The following is a 15,539-nucleotide window of genomic DNA, read 5'->3' as shown; positions in this document are numbered from 1 at the left end:
AGACCGGACCATCGTGGAGCGTCATATTCTATAGATCTCTGACGTCAGCGCGCAGCCTGAGCACGTATTGCGACTTCTACCTATAAACATCCCTGACACGAGCTCGGTCCGATAAGATGTATACGGGTTGTTTTCTGCGGTATGGAGGACCCGAGAGAGATGCGGCGCGGCTCGGAGGCTTCCACGTTAGCTCCTAACGTGATGTTAGTTTTAACTGATATGGGCGAAGACGCCTGTATTTTACGACAGTGGCAGCTAAAGTAAAGGTGAGTGACGTTCGTCAGCTCGTTAGCTTAAAAAACGTGATGCATGGGAAGCTAAGCTAGCTGCTCGGCTAAACTGCAGTCAGGTGCTGACAGGCGCATCAAAACATCTCAAACAGATTTGACTGAATGCATCTGATAAATTAACTGAATCCAACTTCTCCTCCTCTCCTCGACTACGGGTTATTATGTGTTTACTTTGTCTGTCAAGAGAAGTTAGCTAGCTAAATGTGGCTAAAGAGAACATAATGTACACATAACACTGCATTACATACACTGCCCTTTAGTTTGTGACAGGGCATCTGCACATACTGAAAGCCTTTAAAAGGCCTTGGAAGGTATTTAAAAGCCTCTTATTTAACTTACTGTGGTTTTAAATGTGTTTTCTAACCTGCTATTAGCAGTAATGTTAGTTATTAAATGTTTTTTGTGTGTAATTTTTGCTCAAATTGGCTGGAAAATCCTCAGTGTTAGTATTTCTGAAAAAGTAATATGTATACCTTAAATAAATAGGTTATTTTAAATCAATTCTGTGCTTATTATCCAGGTTCAGGTCTTATGTGACTAATTAATTCATACTTTGCCTGATGGGACCATGAAACAAGCATTAAATTGCATTCAGAGCTGTATTAAAAATGCCTTAAAATAGTAAAATACATAGGTATATCTTAAATAAATGTACTATTTTGTGCTTCTTATTCAGGTGTTGTTGATTCTTTACTTGTATCATTAGAAGATATTGTTGTATGTGATTTAGAAGTGCTGAAAAATTAAATTAAAAACCGATGATGATGATATTTTCCACGCTGTAATTGGTAAAATCGTGACGCAAATCAGTGTTGTATTAAAAAACTCGCCATGTGTTTTTCGGCTGCAGAATTCAGTGAAACGTTAATCTCGTCTAATCTAAAGTTAGTTAATGTGTCTCTGTTTTTTCCATTAACTTGTATCCCGACAGGGTGTAATGTAGTTTTGAAATATTAAACCTCGTGATGAACCGGCATGAGCAGTGTTGTGTAATTAAGGTGAAGGTTTTAGGACTTTTAGGACACACCTGTAGCTACAAGTTTGTTTCCGACTCTTCCTGCTGTAAGTAAGTTTGGAAAAGCAGCTTATTGGTCAGACAAACCTTGAGGGCCAAGTGGCTATAACAGCCACACTAAAGACTAATTAAATCCAGAAATAGGACAAGATTTGGGAAACTAATGGCAACCACACAGGTAGGAAAACTGTGAAGTTAAATCCTCCTCAAACCACATTTACATTAATAATATTTGTCCAAAACCTCCCAGCTGTTACTGATGGATTTCCTTTATCGTACATAATTTCTTAAAAGCAGATTAAATGTTATTTGCTGCTGCTGCCCACTCTCTCATTTATTTAGGAGTGGGTCACTGGCTGTCTGGTGCGATTACGCATGCACGTCGTAGATAAGCTATCATAATGTTTCAACAACCTCCATTATGACAGCTCCACCTAAACTCACCCGACTGACTTTAAAAGAGCAACGTCCGCTCTGGGTTTTAGGGCTACAGCTAACGTTCATTATCTGTTAATCTGCAGATTATTCTCTCAATTAACGAAAATTACATTTCCGCAGAGCACGTGTGACGTCTTTTAAATGTCTTGTTTTGTCGGACTAACTGTCCCAAAGCCCAAAAATATTTGGTTTAAAATGATACACAACAGAGAAAAACAGGAAGTCATCACAGAGGAGAAGCTGGGACAAGAGAATATCCTGGTGTTTTGGTTGAGAAAATGACTCGAATGATTAACAAAGTAATCAAAATACTTCATTTTCTGGTGAATTTTGAAAGCGTTTCACCTGCACTGACTTTATTACAGAAATAATCAGTTTGTACTTTCAGTATTTTAGCTTTATTTTCTGAAGGACAGCATAATAAACTCTCCGTTATCTTCTTTTAGCTTAGTTTCATGACACTTTTTTAACCTAATTTGTGTTGTTTTGACGTTTAAAGCAGCAGCAGACTCAGTGTTCTGACACAACAGTGACGCTGACTCAGCTACAGACTTGGTGTAAAGGTCCTGATCCTGTTGGACACCAGCCCTCCTCCTTCAGCTGTGTTACATAAGAAGCAGACACAGACACCAGGCTACAGCCAACAGGGTTTAACTACAGTGTTTAACCGTGTCAGGAGACACCTCTGTGAAGTTTACTGATGTGGTGTTGGTGTTTCTCTCTCAGGTGGTCAGGATGGGGGAGCGGGCCGTCGGCGGCCCCGTGGCTTCGATCTCTCCGGTGCAGCAGATGCTGGCCTCTGGCACTGGAGCCCTCCTCACATCTATATTTGGTGAGATCATGGAAACAAAGACCAGAAAAAGCAACTTATGTCTGAAAATTAGATTATGAAAGTCCCGTTTCGGTAGGTACACAATAAACTGATGTTTACGTACGTAGAAATGTAACGTTGACTTATTTATGTCCCTTCGACGTCTTCTGCCTTTTCTAATTTTAGTAAAAGTAACTGTTTATCAGCTCCAACATGATCCACTCACTTCCAGTCGTCATTGTTTGAAGTACATGAAGAAACTCGGCACACTTTCTTGTGTGGCACAGACACACCAGCACACAAGCAGAAATGCTCATAACGGCGTACAATCTGCATCAAACCTACGTAGAGATATAAACCAGCCTTAATCGTTTAGACCATAAAATGTCAGAAAACAGTGAAAACGTCCATCGTCTTCAAATGTTGATTTTTGTTCGACCAACAGACCAAACCCCAAAGAAAATTTAATTTACTGTGATTAAAAAAAAAAAAGAAAAAGCAGGAAATCTTTGTATCTTAGAGGCTTAAAACAGCTTTTTTTTCATTTTAAAATTGACTTTATCAATTTAGCAATTATCAAAATTGCTGCAGATAATTTTCAGTCTATGCAGTTTTTTATAATGTCTATGTAATATTTTAGGTCTTATATTTAGTGTTATATTTGTCATTTTATGTTATAAACGTAGAATTTTATTTCATTTCATGTCGTATATGTAGTCTTTTATGACATATTTAATATTTTATGTTATATACATAGTATTTTATGTCATTTTATGTGAATTTTTTTTTATCTTAACGGGACTTTGTGGTAAAATAAAGTTACAGTATCGTTACAGCTGCTTTATTGTTATTGAGTCATTTGTCATGAGAAGGATTGAATCAGTGTGTATTTGTTTGCAGTCACACCGCTGGACGTTGTGAAGATCAGGCTGCAGGCTCAGCAAACACCGTTCCACCAAGGTAAGACGAGGAGATCTCACATCAGTTGACTTTGCTTTTAACAGCTGCAGTTTTATGGAGGCCATTTTGTTTTTGTTTTTATCTCACTGCTTTTCTAACCCCGCTGCATCTGTCTGCTTTCTGCGCTGCCCTCACATCCTCTGTCTCCCCTTCTTTACCCCTCCTGCCTCTCGGTTTGTTTCACAGCTTTAGCCTGTGAATCTGCTCCGTGGGGCGGCGTCACCCGCCCGTCAAAATGTGAGTATGACCGTCAGTTGCCTCATGCTGAAACCTGAAAACACTCACTGGTCCTGCACGGCTTTGTTTGTGTGACTAACAGACATTTCCTGCCAATAAAAATAAATCCATGTGACTGATGAAAGGTTAAACATGCATGTTTTTGTTTAACTGTTTTTTTCCTCTGATTTTCAGGAAGAGTGAAGCCAAGTTAATTTGAAAAACAAACATTTATCTGATGAAACTGTGATGAAAAGGTTTATATTTAAGAACCAGCTGCAACAAAAGTCAGCACACCTGTTATCAGTGGAACTCCAAGGCTTTTATTTTGTTAATGTTTTATACGTCTACCTTTATTTTTGATCCTCCTGCTCGTGGAGAGATGTTCCTCTGTTCGTCACAGATGATTCCTCTCAGCTGATCTTTCCTGGAGGGATTTTGTTGCTCTACCTTCCTCTTTAAAATCCTCCACACGTTTGCTACTAGATTCAAGTCGGGAGAGAAATGCTCAGGTTTTCTTCTTCATGAAAAAAGCTTTTTGAGACGAGGAGTCGTCTTTTAATCCAGTATTTGTACACTGGTTTCTGTCTTGTTCAGGCAAATGCTGCATTAGAAAGAACCCAGGTGAAGGTTGAGAAAGCCGAGGTGTTCACAGGTTATTTAATAATAATCACAGGTGTGCTCAGTGTTGTTGCGCTGAGGTCTGTCTAACCTGTTTGTTTTTAATGATACATAATTTTGAATCATTTTACATTTTAATGATGTTGCACGGGGGTGAACTCGGTGTTTCCCAAAATTCAACCTTTCTCCCTGAAAGATTAACTGTACTGACTCGTGACACTGTTCCATGTAAATGTTGTGTTTTTATTATTTCCTCTAACATGAGGCTTTTTTTAGAGTTTCTTTGAATCTTTTGTCAATAGTCTATCTTTAAACCATCCCTGAGTAAACAGGCAGAGTAAGCAGCGACAAGGACAGGCCTCATGTTATCTGCTGATCTCTGCGGTCATTGCCTTCACATGTACAGTATCATTAGTCTCCTCTGAAAACATGAACACGTGACAGGTCAGTCTGCTAACCTGTTGCTGTCCTGTCTCTCACAGGGAAGTGTTTCCTGTATTGTAACGGGCTGATGGATCACATCTACGTCTGTCAGAACGGGACCAGTTGCACCAGCTGGTACAAAACACCGACACATTTCAGAGGGACTGTGGTGAGTGGCTGGAAACACCGACATCTTTGCTTTTAGCACAGTATTTCTCCCCGCTAAAATGAATGTTTGTTTGTGCCGCAGGATGCTTTTGTGAAAATCAGCCGACATGAAGGATTCAGGTCTTTGTGGAGCGGGCTGCCGCCGACACTGTGAGCCTCTAAACTCTCATCATCTCATCCAGAAAATGTTTAAAATACCTGCGGAGTAAATGTGTAAAAACTGGACTTCAGGTTGGGTTCAGGAAGATAAAGGCCTTCAGTACAAACTTATCCTTGTCTGTGTGTTCGTAGCGTCATGGCGGTGCCTGCCACTGTCATCTACTTCACCTGCTACGACCAGCTGAGAGACTTCCTGAGATACGGTCTGGGTTTTCAGGGCAGCTACGTCCCTCTTGTTGCTGGAGGTCTGGCCCGATGTAAGAACAATTAAACCACAAAAACACACACAGACAGAACAAACTGTAACATGTTAACAAATGTCAGGGTTCCTGCACATTTTAAAACCTCTTTAAAGCTGCGTAGAATGTAATTAAATACATTTTTAATGGTTGTACTGGTTGAAGAATGACATGTTTGATATGTCAATAATAGTTAAATATTATGAATATTTTATTCATTCATCATCTCAGGTGTTCCTAATGTTACACCTCTCAGTATAACCCAGTTCAAGGATCCAGGATCATTTATTTTATTACAAAATAAGTTGAAACATGAAGCTGAAGGAAATTCAGAAGCTCAGGTCCCAGTAAGAAGCGTAATAAAATACAGAGTGAAACTTTGATATCTAATAAAGGATAGATTTCTAAAATAGAGAATAAAATAAGATAGAAGATAGGTGCATGGATTAACCAATTTAAAGGACAAATAATTCATTTGTTAACTAAAGTTGTTGCTGAAATCGACCCTTGTCTCTGAAGAGTCGATGAGTTTATACTGCGTTGTCTTAACTTGTAATGCGCGCGTGTGTGTGTTGTAGTGGGGGCGGTGTCGGTCATCAGTCCTCTGGAGCTGGTCCGGACTAAGATGCAGTCCCGTCGACTCTCCTACAGCGAGCTGCGGGTGTGTATCCGCTCTGCCGTGGCCCAGGACGGCGTGCTGTCTCTGTGGAGGGGCTGGGCGCCGACCGTCCTCCGAGACGTTCCCTTCTCTGGTGAGAGTACAGTGTAATATGATAAGACATGGCTGTGTAAAAGTCTCATTTGTGGGTTTTTGTTACTTCCTCTTGGTTCATAAAAACTTGTCGAACGCCTCCTGCAGCATATTTCACTCCTGCTGCTCGTCCATTCATCAGAACACAGGGAAATACTGTTTCTCTGTTTCCTTTCAGCTCACAGAGTGAGTGTTTCATACCCTGAAGATAAATTTGGGTTGTGTGTTTAAAAACTCATTTCATTTCTGGTTTTCTTCTAAACTTGTAGGTAGGGCTGTGAGATATGACGACAAAATAAAAACATCTGTGGTTTGAAAAACACCTTTTACCATGAAAAAGTGTTAGAATGTGAACAAAGCAACACGTTTAGCAAACACACTCTCCCTGTTTGTGTGTCCTTGCAGCTTTGTACTGGTTTAACTACGAACTGGTGAAGGCCCAGCTGTGTGAACAGGCCCGAACGCCTCAGGCCAACGTCTCCATCAGCTTCACTGCAGGAGCCGTCTCTGGAGCTGTGAGTGTTCAACACAAACACACCTTTTTAATCACCGTCGACGGGCAGGACGTGATATGAATATATTGAGTAATAGAATGACTTTACAGCGCTGAGATATCTGATAACAATGAGCTCATTGTCGGAGAGAGCCGTTCAGGGAATCAGGCCAGTGTTTGACCCACATCCACCGTCCTGTTTCTTGAGCAACAATGAAGCAGCTCTCTTCCTGATATGAATGACTGGTTACTGACTGTTCTCTGTGTCACGGTGATTAGATCGCTGCGATCCTGACGCTGCCTTTCGACGTGGTGAAGACTCGGAGGCAGATCCAGCTCGGAGAGATGGATTCTCTGGGAGGTCTGTGCTGGATTACGATCTGTGATCTGTGCAGTGTTACTTATTTAATGTACAATATGGAATCTAAACAGCTTCTTATTCCTCCCAGTTTCCCTGCAGAAAACCACGTCCACATGGCACATAATGAAGGAAATATGGGCTGAGCTCGGCTACAGAGGCCTTTTTGCAGGTAAACACTCATTTTCTTTAAGGCCTAGTTCACACTATGATTTTAGTCCTGATAGATTTTGTAGATCTCCAAGAAAAGAGGCGATTAGAGGCGTTTGTTAACTGTTCAAAGACACGATCGGAAACTCAGTCCTCAGGGTCTCTCATCCACACTTTCACTGTCAATTCTCTAATGAAGGTTTTAAAAAAGTACAAATTTCCTTGATCGATTACTGGGAAAATGAACGGTCAATTATCAATTAATCACTATTTTTTAAACTGATAAAAGCCTATGGCAGGAAATAGACGACTAAAGACTGTTTTTCCCTTGATGAAGAAGTTACAATACAACAATAATCCTCTGTAATAAAGCCTCTAAAGTTGAACTAACAGGAAGCAAAACTCCAGCAAATATCTGTTAATAAAAAATAGAATATCAGCCTATTTAGTGCAGACAGTTTTCCCAAAACGTCACTTTGCTCTCTTCATGTTTACCTTTGTTTCTACAACAGCTCACATGCAGCTCCTGTTGGTTGCTGCCAAGACACACTACACAACAACCTGATCAATAATCGATTTACTATATATTCTATTTAAATACAGCCGTAGTTTGGATTCCTCCTGGTGAAAGATCTTGTCGCTGATCAGTCGTGGTTTGTTGTGTAGTGTGAACAGTGTGTAAACTTTGCTCAGAAGTGACAACATTTGAATCCTTCCTGCAGGTTTCATGCCCAGAGTGATCAAAGTGGCCCCAGCCTGTGCTGTCATGATCAGCACCTACGAGTTTGGGAAGACGTTTTTCCAGAAGATGAACCTCGATCGAGAGCGACTGGCGTCCTGAAGGGTGTGGGGTGTTTCTCAGAGGCAGAAGCACATGCAGACATTATTATTATCACAGGAGATTTAGGATGAAGTCTCCTCAGACTTGGTCCTAAATCTCTGTTTCCAGCCTGAGGAACAGGAGAGCTTTGGATGGAGAACATTTCAGGGGGTGTCACTCCCTGTAAATCTGCTCTTAACAGACTGATTGGACTTGAAACAATATCTTCAACCACAAGCTTTAACATCGAGCCTGGATACTGTGGGAAACTCTGGGACCAGAGACTTTTCATGTGTTGATTCAAGTAAACTTTTTGTGCAGGAAGGTTGTGTGAGGTTTAATGATTAATGGGGAAAAATCAGACTTCCAGCTGTGTCAGTACTGTAGCATGAGTGTGAGGAAAACGTTCTCAGATCTTTTATTTCCCATTGCCTGACAAACTGCATGGCCCCCATCTAAAACTGAAGCTACATAAAAAGCTGGTCCACCACATTACCCTGCATTCCTGTGGCAGTAAATCGTGACATTTTTGACTTTTATCTACTGAGTAGATGACTGACAAATCCGTTTTGTGTGCTCATTAGATTTGACTGTTTGTAGCACTTTACATTTGCAACACAAGAGCTGTGAAACGAAACCACAAAAAATAACTACAGGTAGGTTTTTATGTTTGTTGAATGTACTCTGCTTTTCTGTTCTTGTAACTGGAGGAAAGCCATAGTGAAAGAGACACACAAGGCAATGTTAAAACAAGCCTTCTTGGATGATTGGTGCATGGATTTTAATATTTAATGCTCTAAATATATTCCAAGAATTAATGACTATTTGAGCAGAATATGTGAAAACCACTGCAGCCAGCTTTCGCCAAGACTTTTTAGGTGATGGTTTAGCAAAAAACAAAAGGCTTTCCAAACATCCACCAGCTAATAAAATACTTAGTATGTCTACAATAGACAAACATCAAGACTTGTTACAACACTGGGACATAAAACAAAATATTGCTGCCTTAACCTAAAAAGGTGTATGTGTGTATCTTGTTTTTTTATGAATGAAATAGTAATAAATGTTAAGTCAGCTTGATTTCTATGCGTTGTGTGATTTATTTATGAGTTTTATTTTTGATTTAAAAGAGCAAAATATGTTCTTAAGTAATGACTGAGGATTTTTTTTTTTATAAATGCACATTACATAAATTTAAAGAGTTTTTAGTTTCAGAGGACAATAAATTTGTACTTTAAAATGATTAAATATAGAAAAATTATGTAAGAGACATGATAGATTGGATGAGTAGTGTCTGAATTAAATATATATTTACCTAAAGACAGTTATTTTCTGTCTGGGGCAAAGATAAATACAAAAAAAGTGCAGTATCTAGCATGTATGAAATGATTTGCTCTGTAATGCTTTTATTTTGTAAAATTAAATGGCGGCATCTAGTGGCTGCTGTGTTTGGGTGAAATCCCGGGGGGCGGGTCTTCTACGAAGATAATCTCGCGATATCTCGCTCTGGTATATATTGGTAGTTTTCCCTTCTGTAGGCCTCTTTGAAATCGGACTGGAGACGAAATGGTGAGTTCATAGAACGAGCGACCAACACTCCGGACTTTAATCTGTGTGTTATCTGAACCATCCGTCACATTTCACTTCGTTCACACACCACGATTGTCCTTATCGACATTTTTGAATTAATTTCTAATATATATTTCTATGGTAGTACAGTCAGAAACGTAACTTTTAATGCTTGACACCGGCAACTACCGGTCCAAAATGGCTGCTGGACTTTAGCCGCTACTTTAACGTTTTAAAAGTAATTGTCTGGTTAAAACACACTCTACACACATTAAATTGTGTAAATAAGTTGTCTGAAAGTTGAAAGTTAAGCTCGGGTCTTGTGTCTTAAGTTAAAAACTTAACTGTCGGCAACCGTGCAAACACGAGGCTAATCATGCTAACATCGTGGTTAGCTCCAGGCTAGTTACCGCGGTTTTTAAACATAATTCACATTAAAATCAGCTTTACAACACAAATAATACTAATGCTTTCGCTGTTTGCACGTATGGGCCAGCTGACAGTGTCTTCCCTCCACAGTCCCACCGTAAGTTTTCGGCTCCGCGCCACGGATCCCTGGGCTTCCTGCCCCGCAAGAGGAGCCGTCGTCACCGCGGTAAGGCCAAGAGCTTCCCTAAGGATGACCCCAGCAAGCCCGTGCACCTGACCGCCTTCCTGGGCTACAAGGCCGGCATGACACACATCGTCCGTGAGGTCGACAGACCCGGCTCAAGTGAGTCAAATCAAACTTTAAAATTTAGCTTTATGTCGTTTAATTAGTAATTAACTTAGTGTTGTGTATATTGTGTCAACGATAAATTTATTAAATGTGGTTTTCTGCCTGTGATGAGACTCTCGACGGGCGGACAGAATGGGTTTAAACCCCTTGCTGAATGTCGAGCACTGAGCGCAGTCTATACCATACACATCTAATGGATGCAGTTAATACAAATTAAGACTGATGCACAAGCTAAACATTTTTTTTCCTGCAGAGGTGAACAAGAAGGAGGTTGTTGAGGCTGTGACCATTGTGGAGACGCCTCCCATGATCGTGGTTGGAGTTGTGGGCTACGTCAACACTCCCCGCGGCCTGCGTTCCTTCAAGACCATCTTCGCCGAGCACGTCAGCGACGAGTGCAAGCGTCGGTTCTACAAGAACTGGTGAGACAATACATCAGATGATAGATTGAACCTGGTTGTACATTAAAGTGATTGAAGCAGTTAGTTGCACAGTGGAAATGAAATAAGACCTGTGTTTTCACTGAGCGAGTCTAACATGACGGTGGCCCCTGTGGCAGCTCCGCTCAGGTGCCTCGTGCCCTGATGAGCTCCGGGCTCCTCTGGCCAGTGGAAAGTGCTTCTTAGAAACTGCGCCATGAGCCGAAATCTTATTAGCTGACGCTGCCCCCACCCCTTTATCCACATGGAGGGGAAGGGGCGAGCAGCTACGCACTGTGTTCTTCCGCTGGCCCACTGTGGGTTATGAAGGACCTGTGCCAACCTATCTGTCCTCTCTCCTCCTCCCTGCTGCCACGCTGCGTGCTCTCAGGTACAAGTCCAAGAAGAAGGCTTTCACCAAATACTGCAAGAAATGGCAGGATGAGGAGGGCAAGAAGCAGCTGGAGAAGGACTTTGCCGCCATGAAGAAGTACTGCCAGGTCATCCGCATCATCGCCCACACACAGGTTAGTAGCTTTGACTCCCTGTGCGGTGGTGGTTTAGTTTCCTGCTTGTCAGTGATGAGACCACGGATCTTGCGTCAGGCATGGCGCCCGACACGTATGAGGATATCTTCCATGCTGCCTTCCTTCTGAGACTACACAGCCATCATCACGTTTGAACTCAGGATGCTTTCTCCAGTCTGACTTGTATTTTATTTTCTCTTTACAGATGCGTCTGCTGCCCCTGAGGCAGAAGAAGGCTCACCTGATGGAGGTGCAGCTGAACGGAGGCGCCATCTCCGACAAGGTGGACTGGGCCCGTGAGAAGCTGGAGCAGGCCGTGCCCGTCAACACCGTCTTCACCCAGGACGAGATGATCGACGTGATCGGTGTCACCAAGGGTCACGGATACAAGGGTAAGACCCGACAGCAGTTTTCACCTGTCAGAATAAATCAGAAGTTTTATCAAGACTCTAATTGATGCATTTTGTCTTTCAAGGTGTCACCAGCCGTTGGCACACAAAGAAGCTGCCCCGCAAGACCCATCGTGGTCTGCGTAAGGTGGCCTGTATTGGTGCCTGGCATCCTGCCCGTGTCGCCTTCTCTGTGGCCCGTGCTGGTCAGAAGGGTTACCACCACCGCACGGAGATCAACAAGAAGATCTACAAGATCGGACAGGGCTTCCACACCAAGGATGGCAAACTGGTGAAGAACAACGCCTCCACCGAGTACGATCTGTCCAACAAGAGCATCAACCCCCTGGTAAGTGGTGATCACGCTTCCTGTGAACACTTCTTGAGAATACAATCCTGTCCTGAAGATGAAGCTGAACTGATTTGCCTTTTCCTTGTTGAAAGGGTGGATTTGTCCACTACGGAGAGGTGACCAACGACTTTCGTCATGGTGAAGGGCTGTGTTGTCGGGACCAAGAAGAGGGTGCTCACTCTGCGCAAGGTGAGGACAAAGTTCAGGGTGTCTTTGTGCGATCAGTGCGACCATCATGCTATAAGAGAATTCCTTCCAATCAAAGTTGGCAAAGGCCTGATTATCTAATGGGTCTAAAGATGGTCTTACCAGATTCTCCTGTGTGTGAGGCGTGTACAGAGTGATATTATCCTCCCTGATCTGCTCGGAAGATGATCGATGTTCATTTACCTTCATTATATATTTCAATATAAACCTTTTTAAAACTGAAACATTTCCTGTTTTGTTCTCCAGTCTCTCCTGGTGCAGACCAGCCGTCGTGCCTTGGAGAAGATCGACCTCAAGTTCATCGACACCACCTCCAAGTTCGGTCACGGCCGCTTCCAGACAGTGGAGGAGAAGAAGGCGTTCATGGTAAGACTTTAACCTTACCTCTAATCTCTTTGCAGCGACTGTTTCCCCTGCACTGTTCGTAACCTGGTTCAGTCTTTCAGTGTGAACTCTGGTTCCATTCCAGTGCCACAGTGAGCCCCAGTGAGGCAGGGGAGCAGTGCCTCTTTGTGCTGGCTCCCTGTTCACTCTCTGGGAACACTCGGCCCTCTCTGAGCCAACAGCAGGACTGTATTTGAAGTATTGGCGTACAACTGATTTGTCTTGTTCCTCTTCTTCCACAGGGACCCCTCAAGAAGGACCGCATTGCCAAGGAAGAGACTGCTTAAAGTCCCTGTGTATGAGCAGAGTCTCTGCTGCGTTCACTGTCACCATCTCTACTGTTCTGCAGAGTTATTTAATAAAAAACAAAAAAAAACAAAATAATAATTGTGTTTGTCTTGATTTCTGAAAAAACCTGGTCAGCTGCTGTTGACCTTGTAGTTGGACTTGAATCAGCGTGTTAGCAGCTCAGTCAATAACTTATTCAGCACTGAGGGTGATTGGATTACAAAGGAAACATTAAAGTTGACACACCAGTTGAGTTTTTGCTTATTTGACCCTTTGTTTGACCCAAAGTGCCGACTTTGTTATTAAGGGTTCATATTTGTATTTTTTTTGTGAGTGCTTTAGGTAAAATAAATCCATTTTAAAAGACGGAAACCTGTGTCCCCCACTTAGGAAACAATATTTGACCAGTTGGAGAAAACAGATGTAATGGTTCTTTTTATTTGTGGAGAGTATTTTAACTTTCTGCTTTACTGCCTGGTATTTCACACTACTGTGGTTAAGAATAAAATCTGTAAGACTGCAGGTTGTTAACACAGTAACACACTGCTAAACATAAACCATCCAGAGGTGGGTGAAGAAGTGATAAAACAGTTTAGAGTGCCTGGAGAAAGTCTCAGATCTTTTTATTTAAACCCATGACAACAAAAAGTGTAGCGTTGATATTTTCTGTCACTAGTTACACTTCACCACCGAGCTTGTTAAACATGATCAGCCTCCTGTCTTGTAGCCGAAAAAGGTCGGCGTCAGCTGCGACGAGAGCAGCCACCTATGTAGAACTGATGGACAGCGAGACGCTCAGTTTAGCTAACATTGCATGTTTTAACAGGCTATATGTGTCCTTGAGCTGTAAGGCCTGTATTCAGCTGACATCAAAGCTCTCAACAGTCACAGTACAGTAATTAAGCCCCAACATCATCCATTCTGACTCATCACTGCCAAAACTAAAACCTCCTCTTCAGCAGGTAATGAGGAAGACCCTGAGAGGGCTCCACAGGCCATTTAGACGTCCTGCAAAACGCCTCCCTGAGACACCTCTGCATAATATTCAGCACTCTTAGCAGAAATGTGGATTTCCTGTAAGGATTTTCAAGGTCCCGCCTACCTCCCCATTAACCTGCGGTCCAGGGGAGTTGAAGGACAATTGTTCTCTGTTGAGCAGCATTTCAACAGTTTGACATTTTCTCTACCAAAGCAGTTCTATAGCACAGAGGAAATATCCTCTAAAGGACACTTATGGTAAAACTGAGCCCTGAAAAGACAGAGAGCTGTGCACCCGGTGTCACTGCAGCCTGTGTGTCATTTTGCATCTCTTTTTATTCATTTTAAATCATTTTCTGGTAGTTTTGTGTTAGTTTGTGGTGATTTTGAATGATTTTGTGTCATTTTGTATCAGTTTGTGGTGATTTTGTGTTGTTTTGTGTCTCTTCGTGGTTGCTTTGTGTCTCTTTGTGGTTGTTTTGTGTCTCTTTGTGTTGTTTTGTTTTTGTGTCTCTTTGTGGTTGCTTTGTGTCTCTTTGTGTTGTTTTGTGTCTCTTTGTGCTGTTTCACATCTCTGTTGTCAGTGCAGACTGTAGAAGCAGCAGGAGGAGGACGGTGGGTGGGTGGGGGGTAAAGCCCTGTGTCACTGTGGCCAGAGGACAGTCATGGAGACGGCCCTGCTGCTGTTGCGTAATAACCTCTGGAGGCTGTGACCTCTGCCCTGCCGCAGCACAGGCAGAGCTGCAGTTCAAAGCTCCCACAGAGCTCTGCTTTACATAATGTCCTCTCTCTGCTAAATGTGACAGTTAACGGCCCAGAATTACGCCATTAATTGCTCCCTCTGTCCCATTCAGGTGAGGTAAGGTGTCCCAGTGGGCGCTCGCTTTATGACCCCGTGCATCTGCTCAAACAGCAGCTCTGCGCACTTTTCATAAAGGCCTGTCCACGCCATTCCACCCTATTAGTTCAGTCCTCCATCATCTCAAATGAGCGTCCTCCTCCTCAGAGCCGGGGACAGATGAAGCAGAGGCAGGTGTAGAAACCACTGAATGGACAGCACAGATTTAAACAGGGTGGGGGCACAGTGTTAAAATAACTGAAGATGTGTTAAAATGATGAGTTGGTTTGATTCCTGGCAATAAAATAAAACTGCACATTATTAATAGTTTCATTATTTATTCAGTGTAATAAATGGATGGATTTAAAATATTCTAATAGGAAGTAATATCAGAGAGGCACAAATGAATTTTGTGGTTTGTATAATTTCTTGGTCACTTTGTGTCTCTTTTTAATAATTTTGCATAAATCTTGTGGTCATTATTCATCTCCTTATGGTTGTTTTTCTCTCTTTGTAATTGTTTTGAATGGCATTGGCTGTTTGTGTGTCTTTTTGCTTCATTTTATGGTCATGTTTTTTATCTGTAGTTGTTTTACATCACTTAGTTGTAATTTCTTGTGTCTTTTTGTATCATTTTCCATCTCTGTTTTGTTTATTGCAATTTCTTTGTGCTCATTTTATGGTCACCTTTGCATCATTTTGTGTCTTTTTGTAGTATTTTGTATCTTTGAAGTAATTTTGCATCATTTTGTGTCTTTTTGTGCTCATCTTTGTGTTCGTTTAACATTACCCTGTTATCATTTCATATCATTTCAAGGTCATTTTGTGTCTCTTTAGTGATTTTGCGTCACTTTGTGGTCATCTTTGTGTCTCTCTTTTGTTGTCTTTGCATCTCTTTGTGATCATTTTGTGTTTGTGAACTTGTTGTGTGTCTTTGTGGTCATCTTTATCTCCTTAA

At 41.9% G+C, this 15,539-nt stretch overlaps 2 protein-coding genes and 2 non-coding genes across 5 annotated transcripts; all 4 read left to right on the top strand.

Moving 5' to 3' along the window:
* Positions 1-63: 63 nt before the first annotated feature.
* slc25a39 (solute carrier family 25 member 39) lies at positions 64-8,992 on the top strand. 2 transcript variants are annotated; one of them, XM_018684698.2, is made up of 12 exons: positions 64-266; positions 2,470-2,575; positions 3,455-3,514; positions 3,701-3,751; positions 4,834-4,943; positions 5,025-5,092; positions 5,234-5,358; positions 5,919-6,092; positions 6,497-6,606; positions 6,864-6,945; positions 7,034-7,114; positions 7,815-8,992. In XM_018684698.2, exons 2-12 carry the CDS (start codon positions 2,479-2,481, stop codon positions 7,931-7,933), a joined length of 1,077 nt encoding a protein of 358 aa, XP_018540214.1. In that variant the 5' UTR covers positions 64-266; positions 2,470-2,478; the 3' UTR covers positions 7,934-8,992. The 2 variants fall into 2 exon arrangements, with proteins under 2 accessions (XP_018540214.1, XP_018540215.1); XM_018684699.2 differs by lacking the exon at positions 3,701-3,751.
* A 396-nt stretch (positions 8,993-9,388) lies between these two features.
* On the top strand, positions 9,389-12,864 carry rpl3 (ribosomal protein L3). The gene is given in 10 exon segments (XM_018684696.2): positions 9,389-9,481; positions 10,001-10,193; positions 10,453-10,621; positions 11,010-11,145; positions 11,351-11,537; positions 11,621-11,883; positions 11,979-12,014; positions 12,016-12,075; positions 12,340-12,459; positions 12,720-12,864. Coding segments are annotated over 10 exon segments (1,212 nt in total). The 5' UTR covers positions 9,389-9,478; the 3' UTR covers positions 12,765-12,864.
* Positions 11,189-11,281, top strand: LOC127143058 (small nucleolar RNA U83B). The gene has a single exon (XR_007814225.1). It is a non-coding gene; the product is annotated as a small nucleolar RNA U83B (small nucleolar RNA).
* Positions 12,507-12,639, top strand: LOC127143056 (small nucleolar RNA SNORA54). The gene has a single exon (XR_007814223.1). It is a non-coding gene; the product is annotated as a small nucleolar RNA SNORA54 (small nucleolar RNA).
* Positions 12,865-15,539: the final 2,675 nt, after the last annotated feature.

This window comes from Lates calcarifer, linkage group LG11 (assembly GCF_001640805.2).
Source record: "Lates calcarifer isolate ASB-BC8 linkage group LG11, TLL_Latcal_v3, whole genome shotgun sequence".
Taxonomy (NCBI): domain Eukaryota; kingdom Metazoa; phylum Chordata; class Actinopteri; family Centropomidae; genus Lates; species Lates calcarifer.
Note: the sequence above shows the minus strand (reverse complement) of the source record. Positions and strands in the feature narration are given on the sequence as shown.

Excerpts from the sequence above, each read along its gene's own strand:
- slc25a39 (XM_018684698.2), top strand. The coding sequence starts at position 2,479 with ATGGGGGAGCGGGCCGTCGGCGGCCCCGTGGCTTCGATCTCTCCGGTG. Across the intron at positions 4,944-5,024 it reads CACATTTCAGAGGGACTGTG|GATGCTTTTGTGAAAATCAG; the intron begins GTGAGTGGCTGG and ends TTTGTGCCGCAG. Across the intron at positions 6,946-7,033 it reads AGAGATGGATTCTCTGGGAG|TTTCCCTGCAGAAAACCACG; the intron begins GTCTGTGCTGGA and ends TATTCCTCCCAG.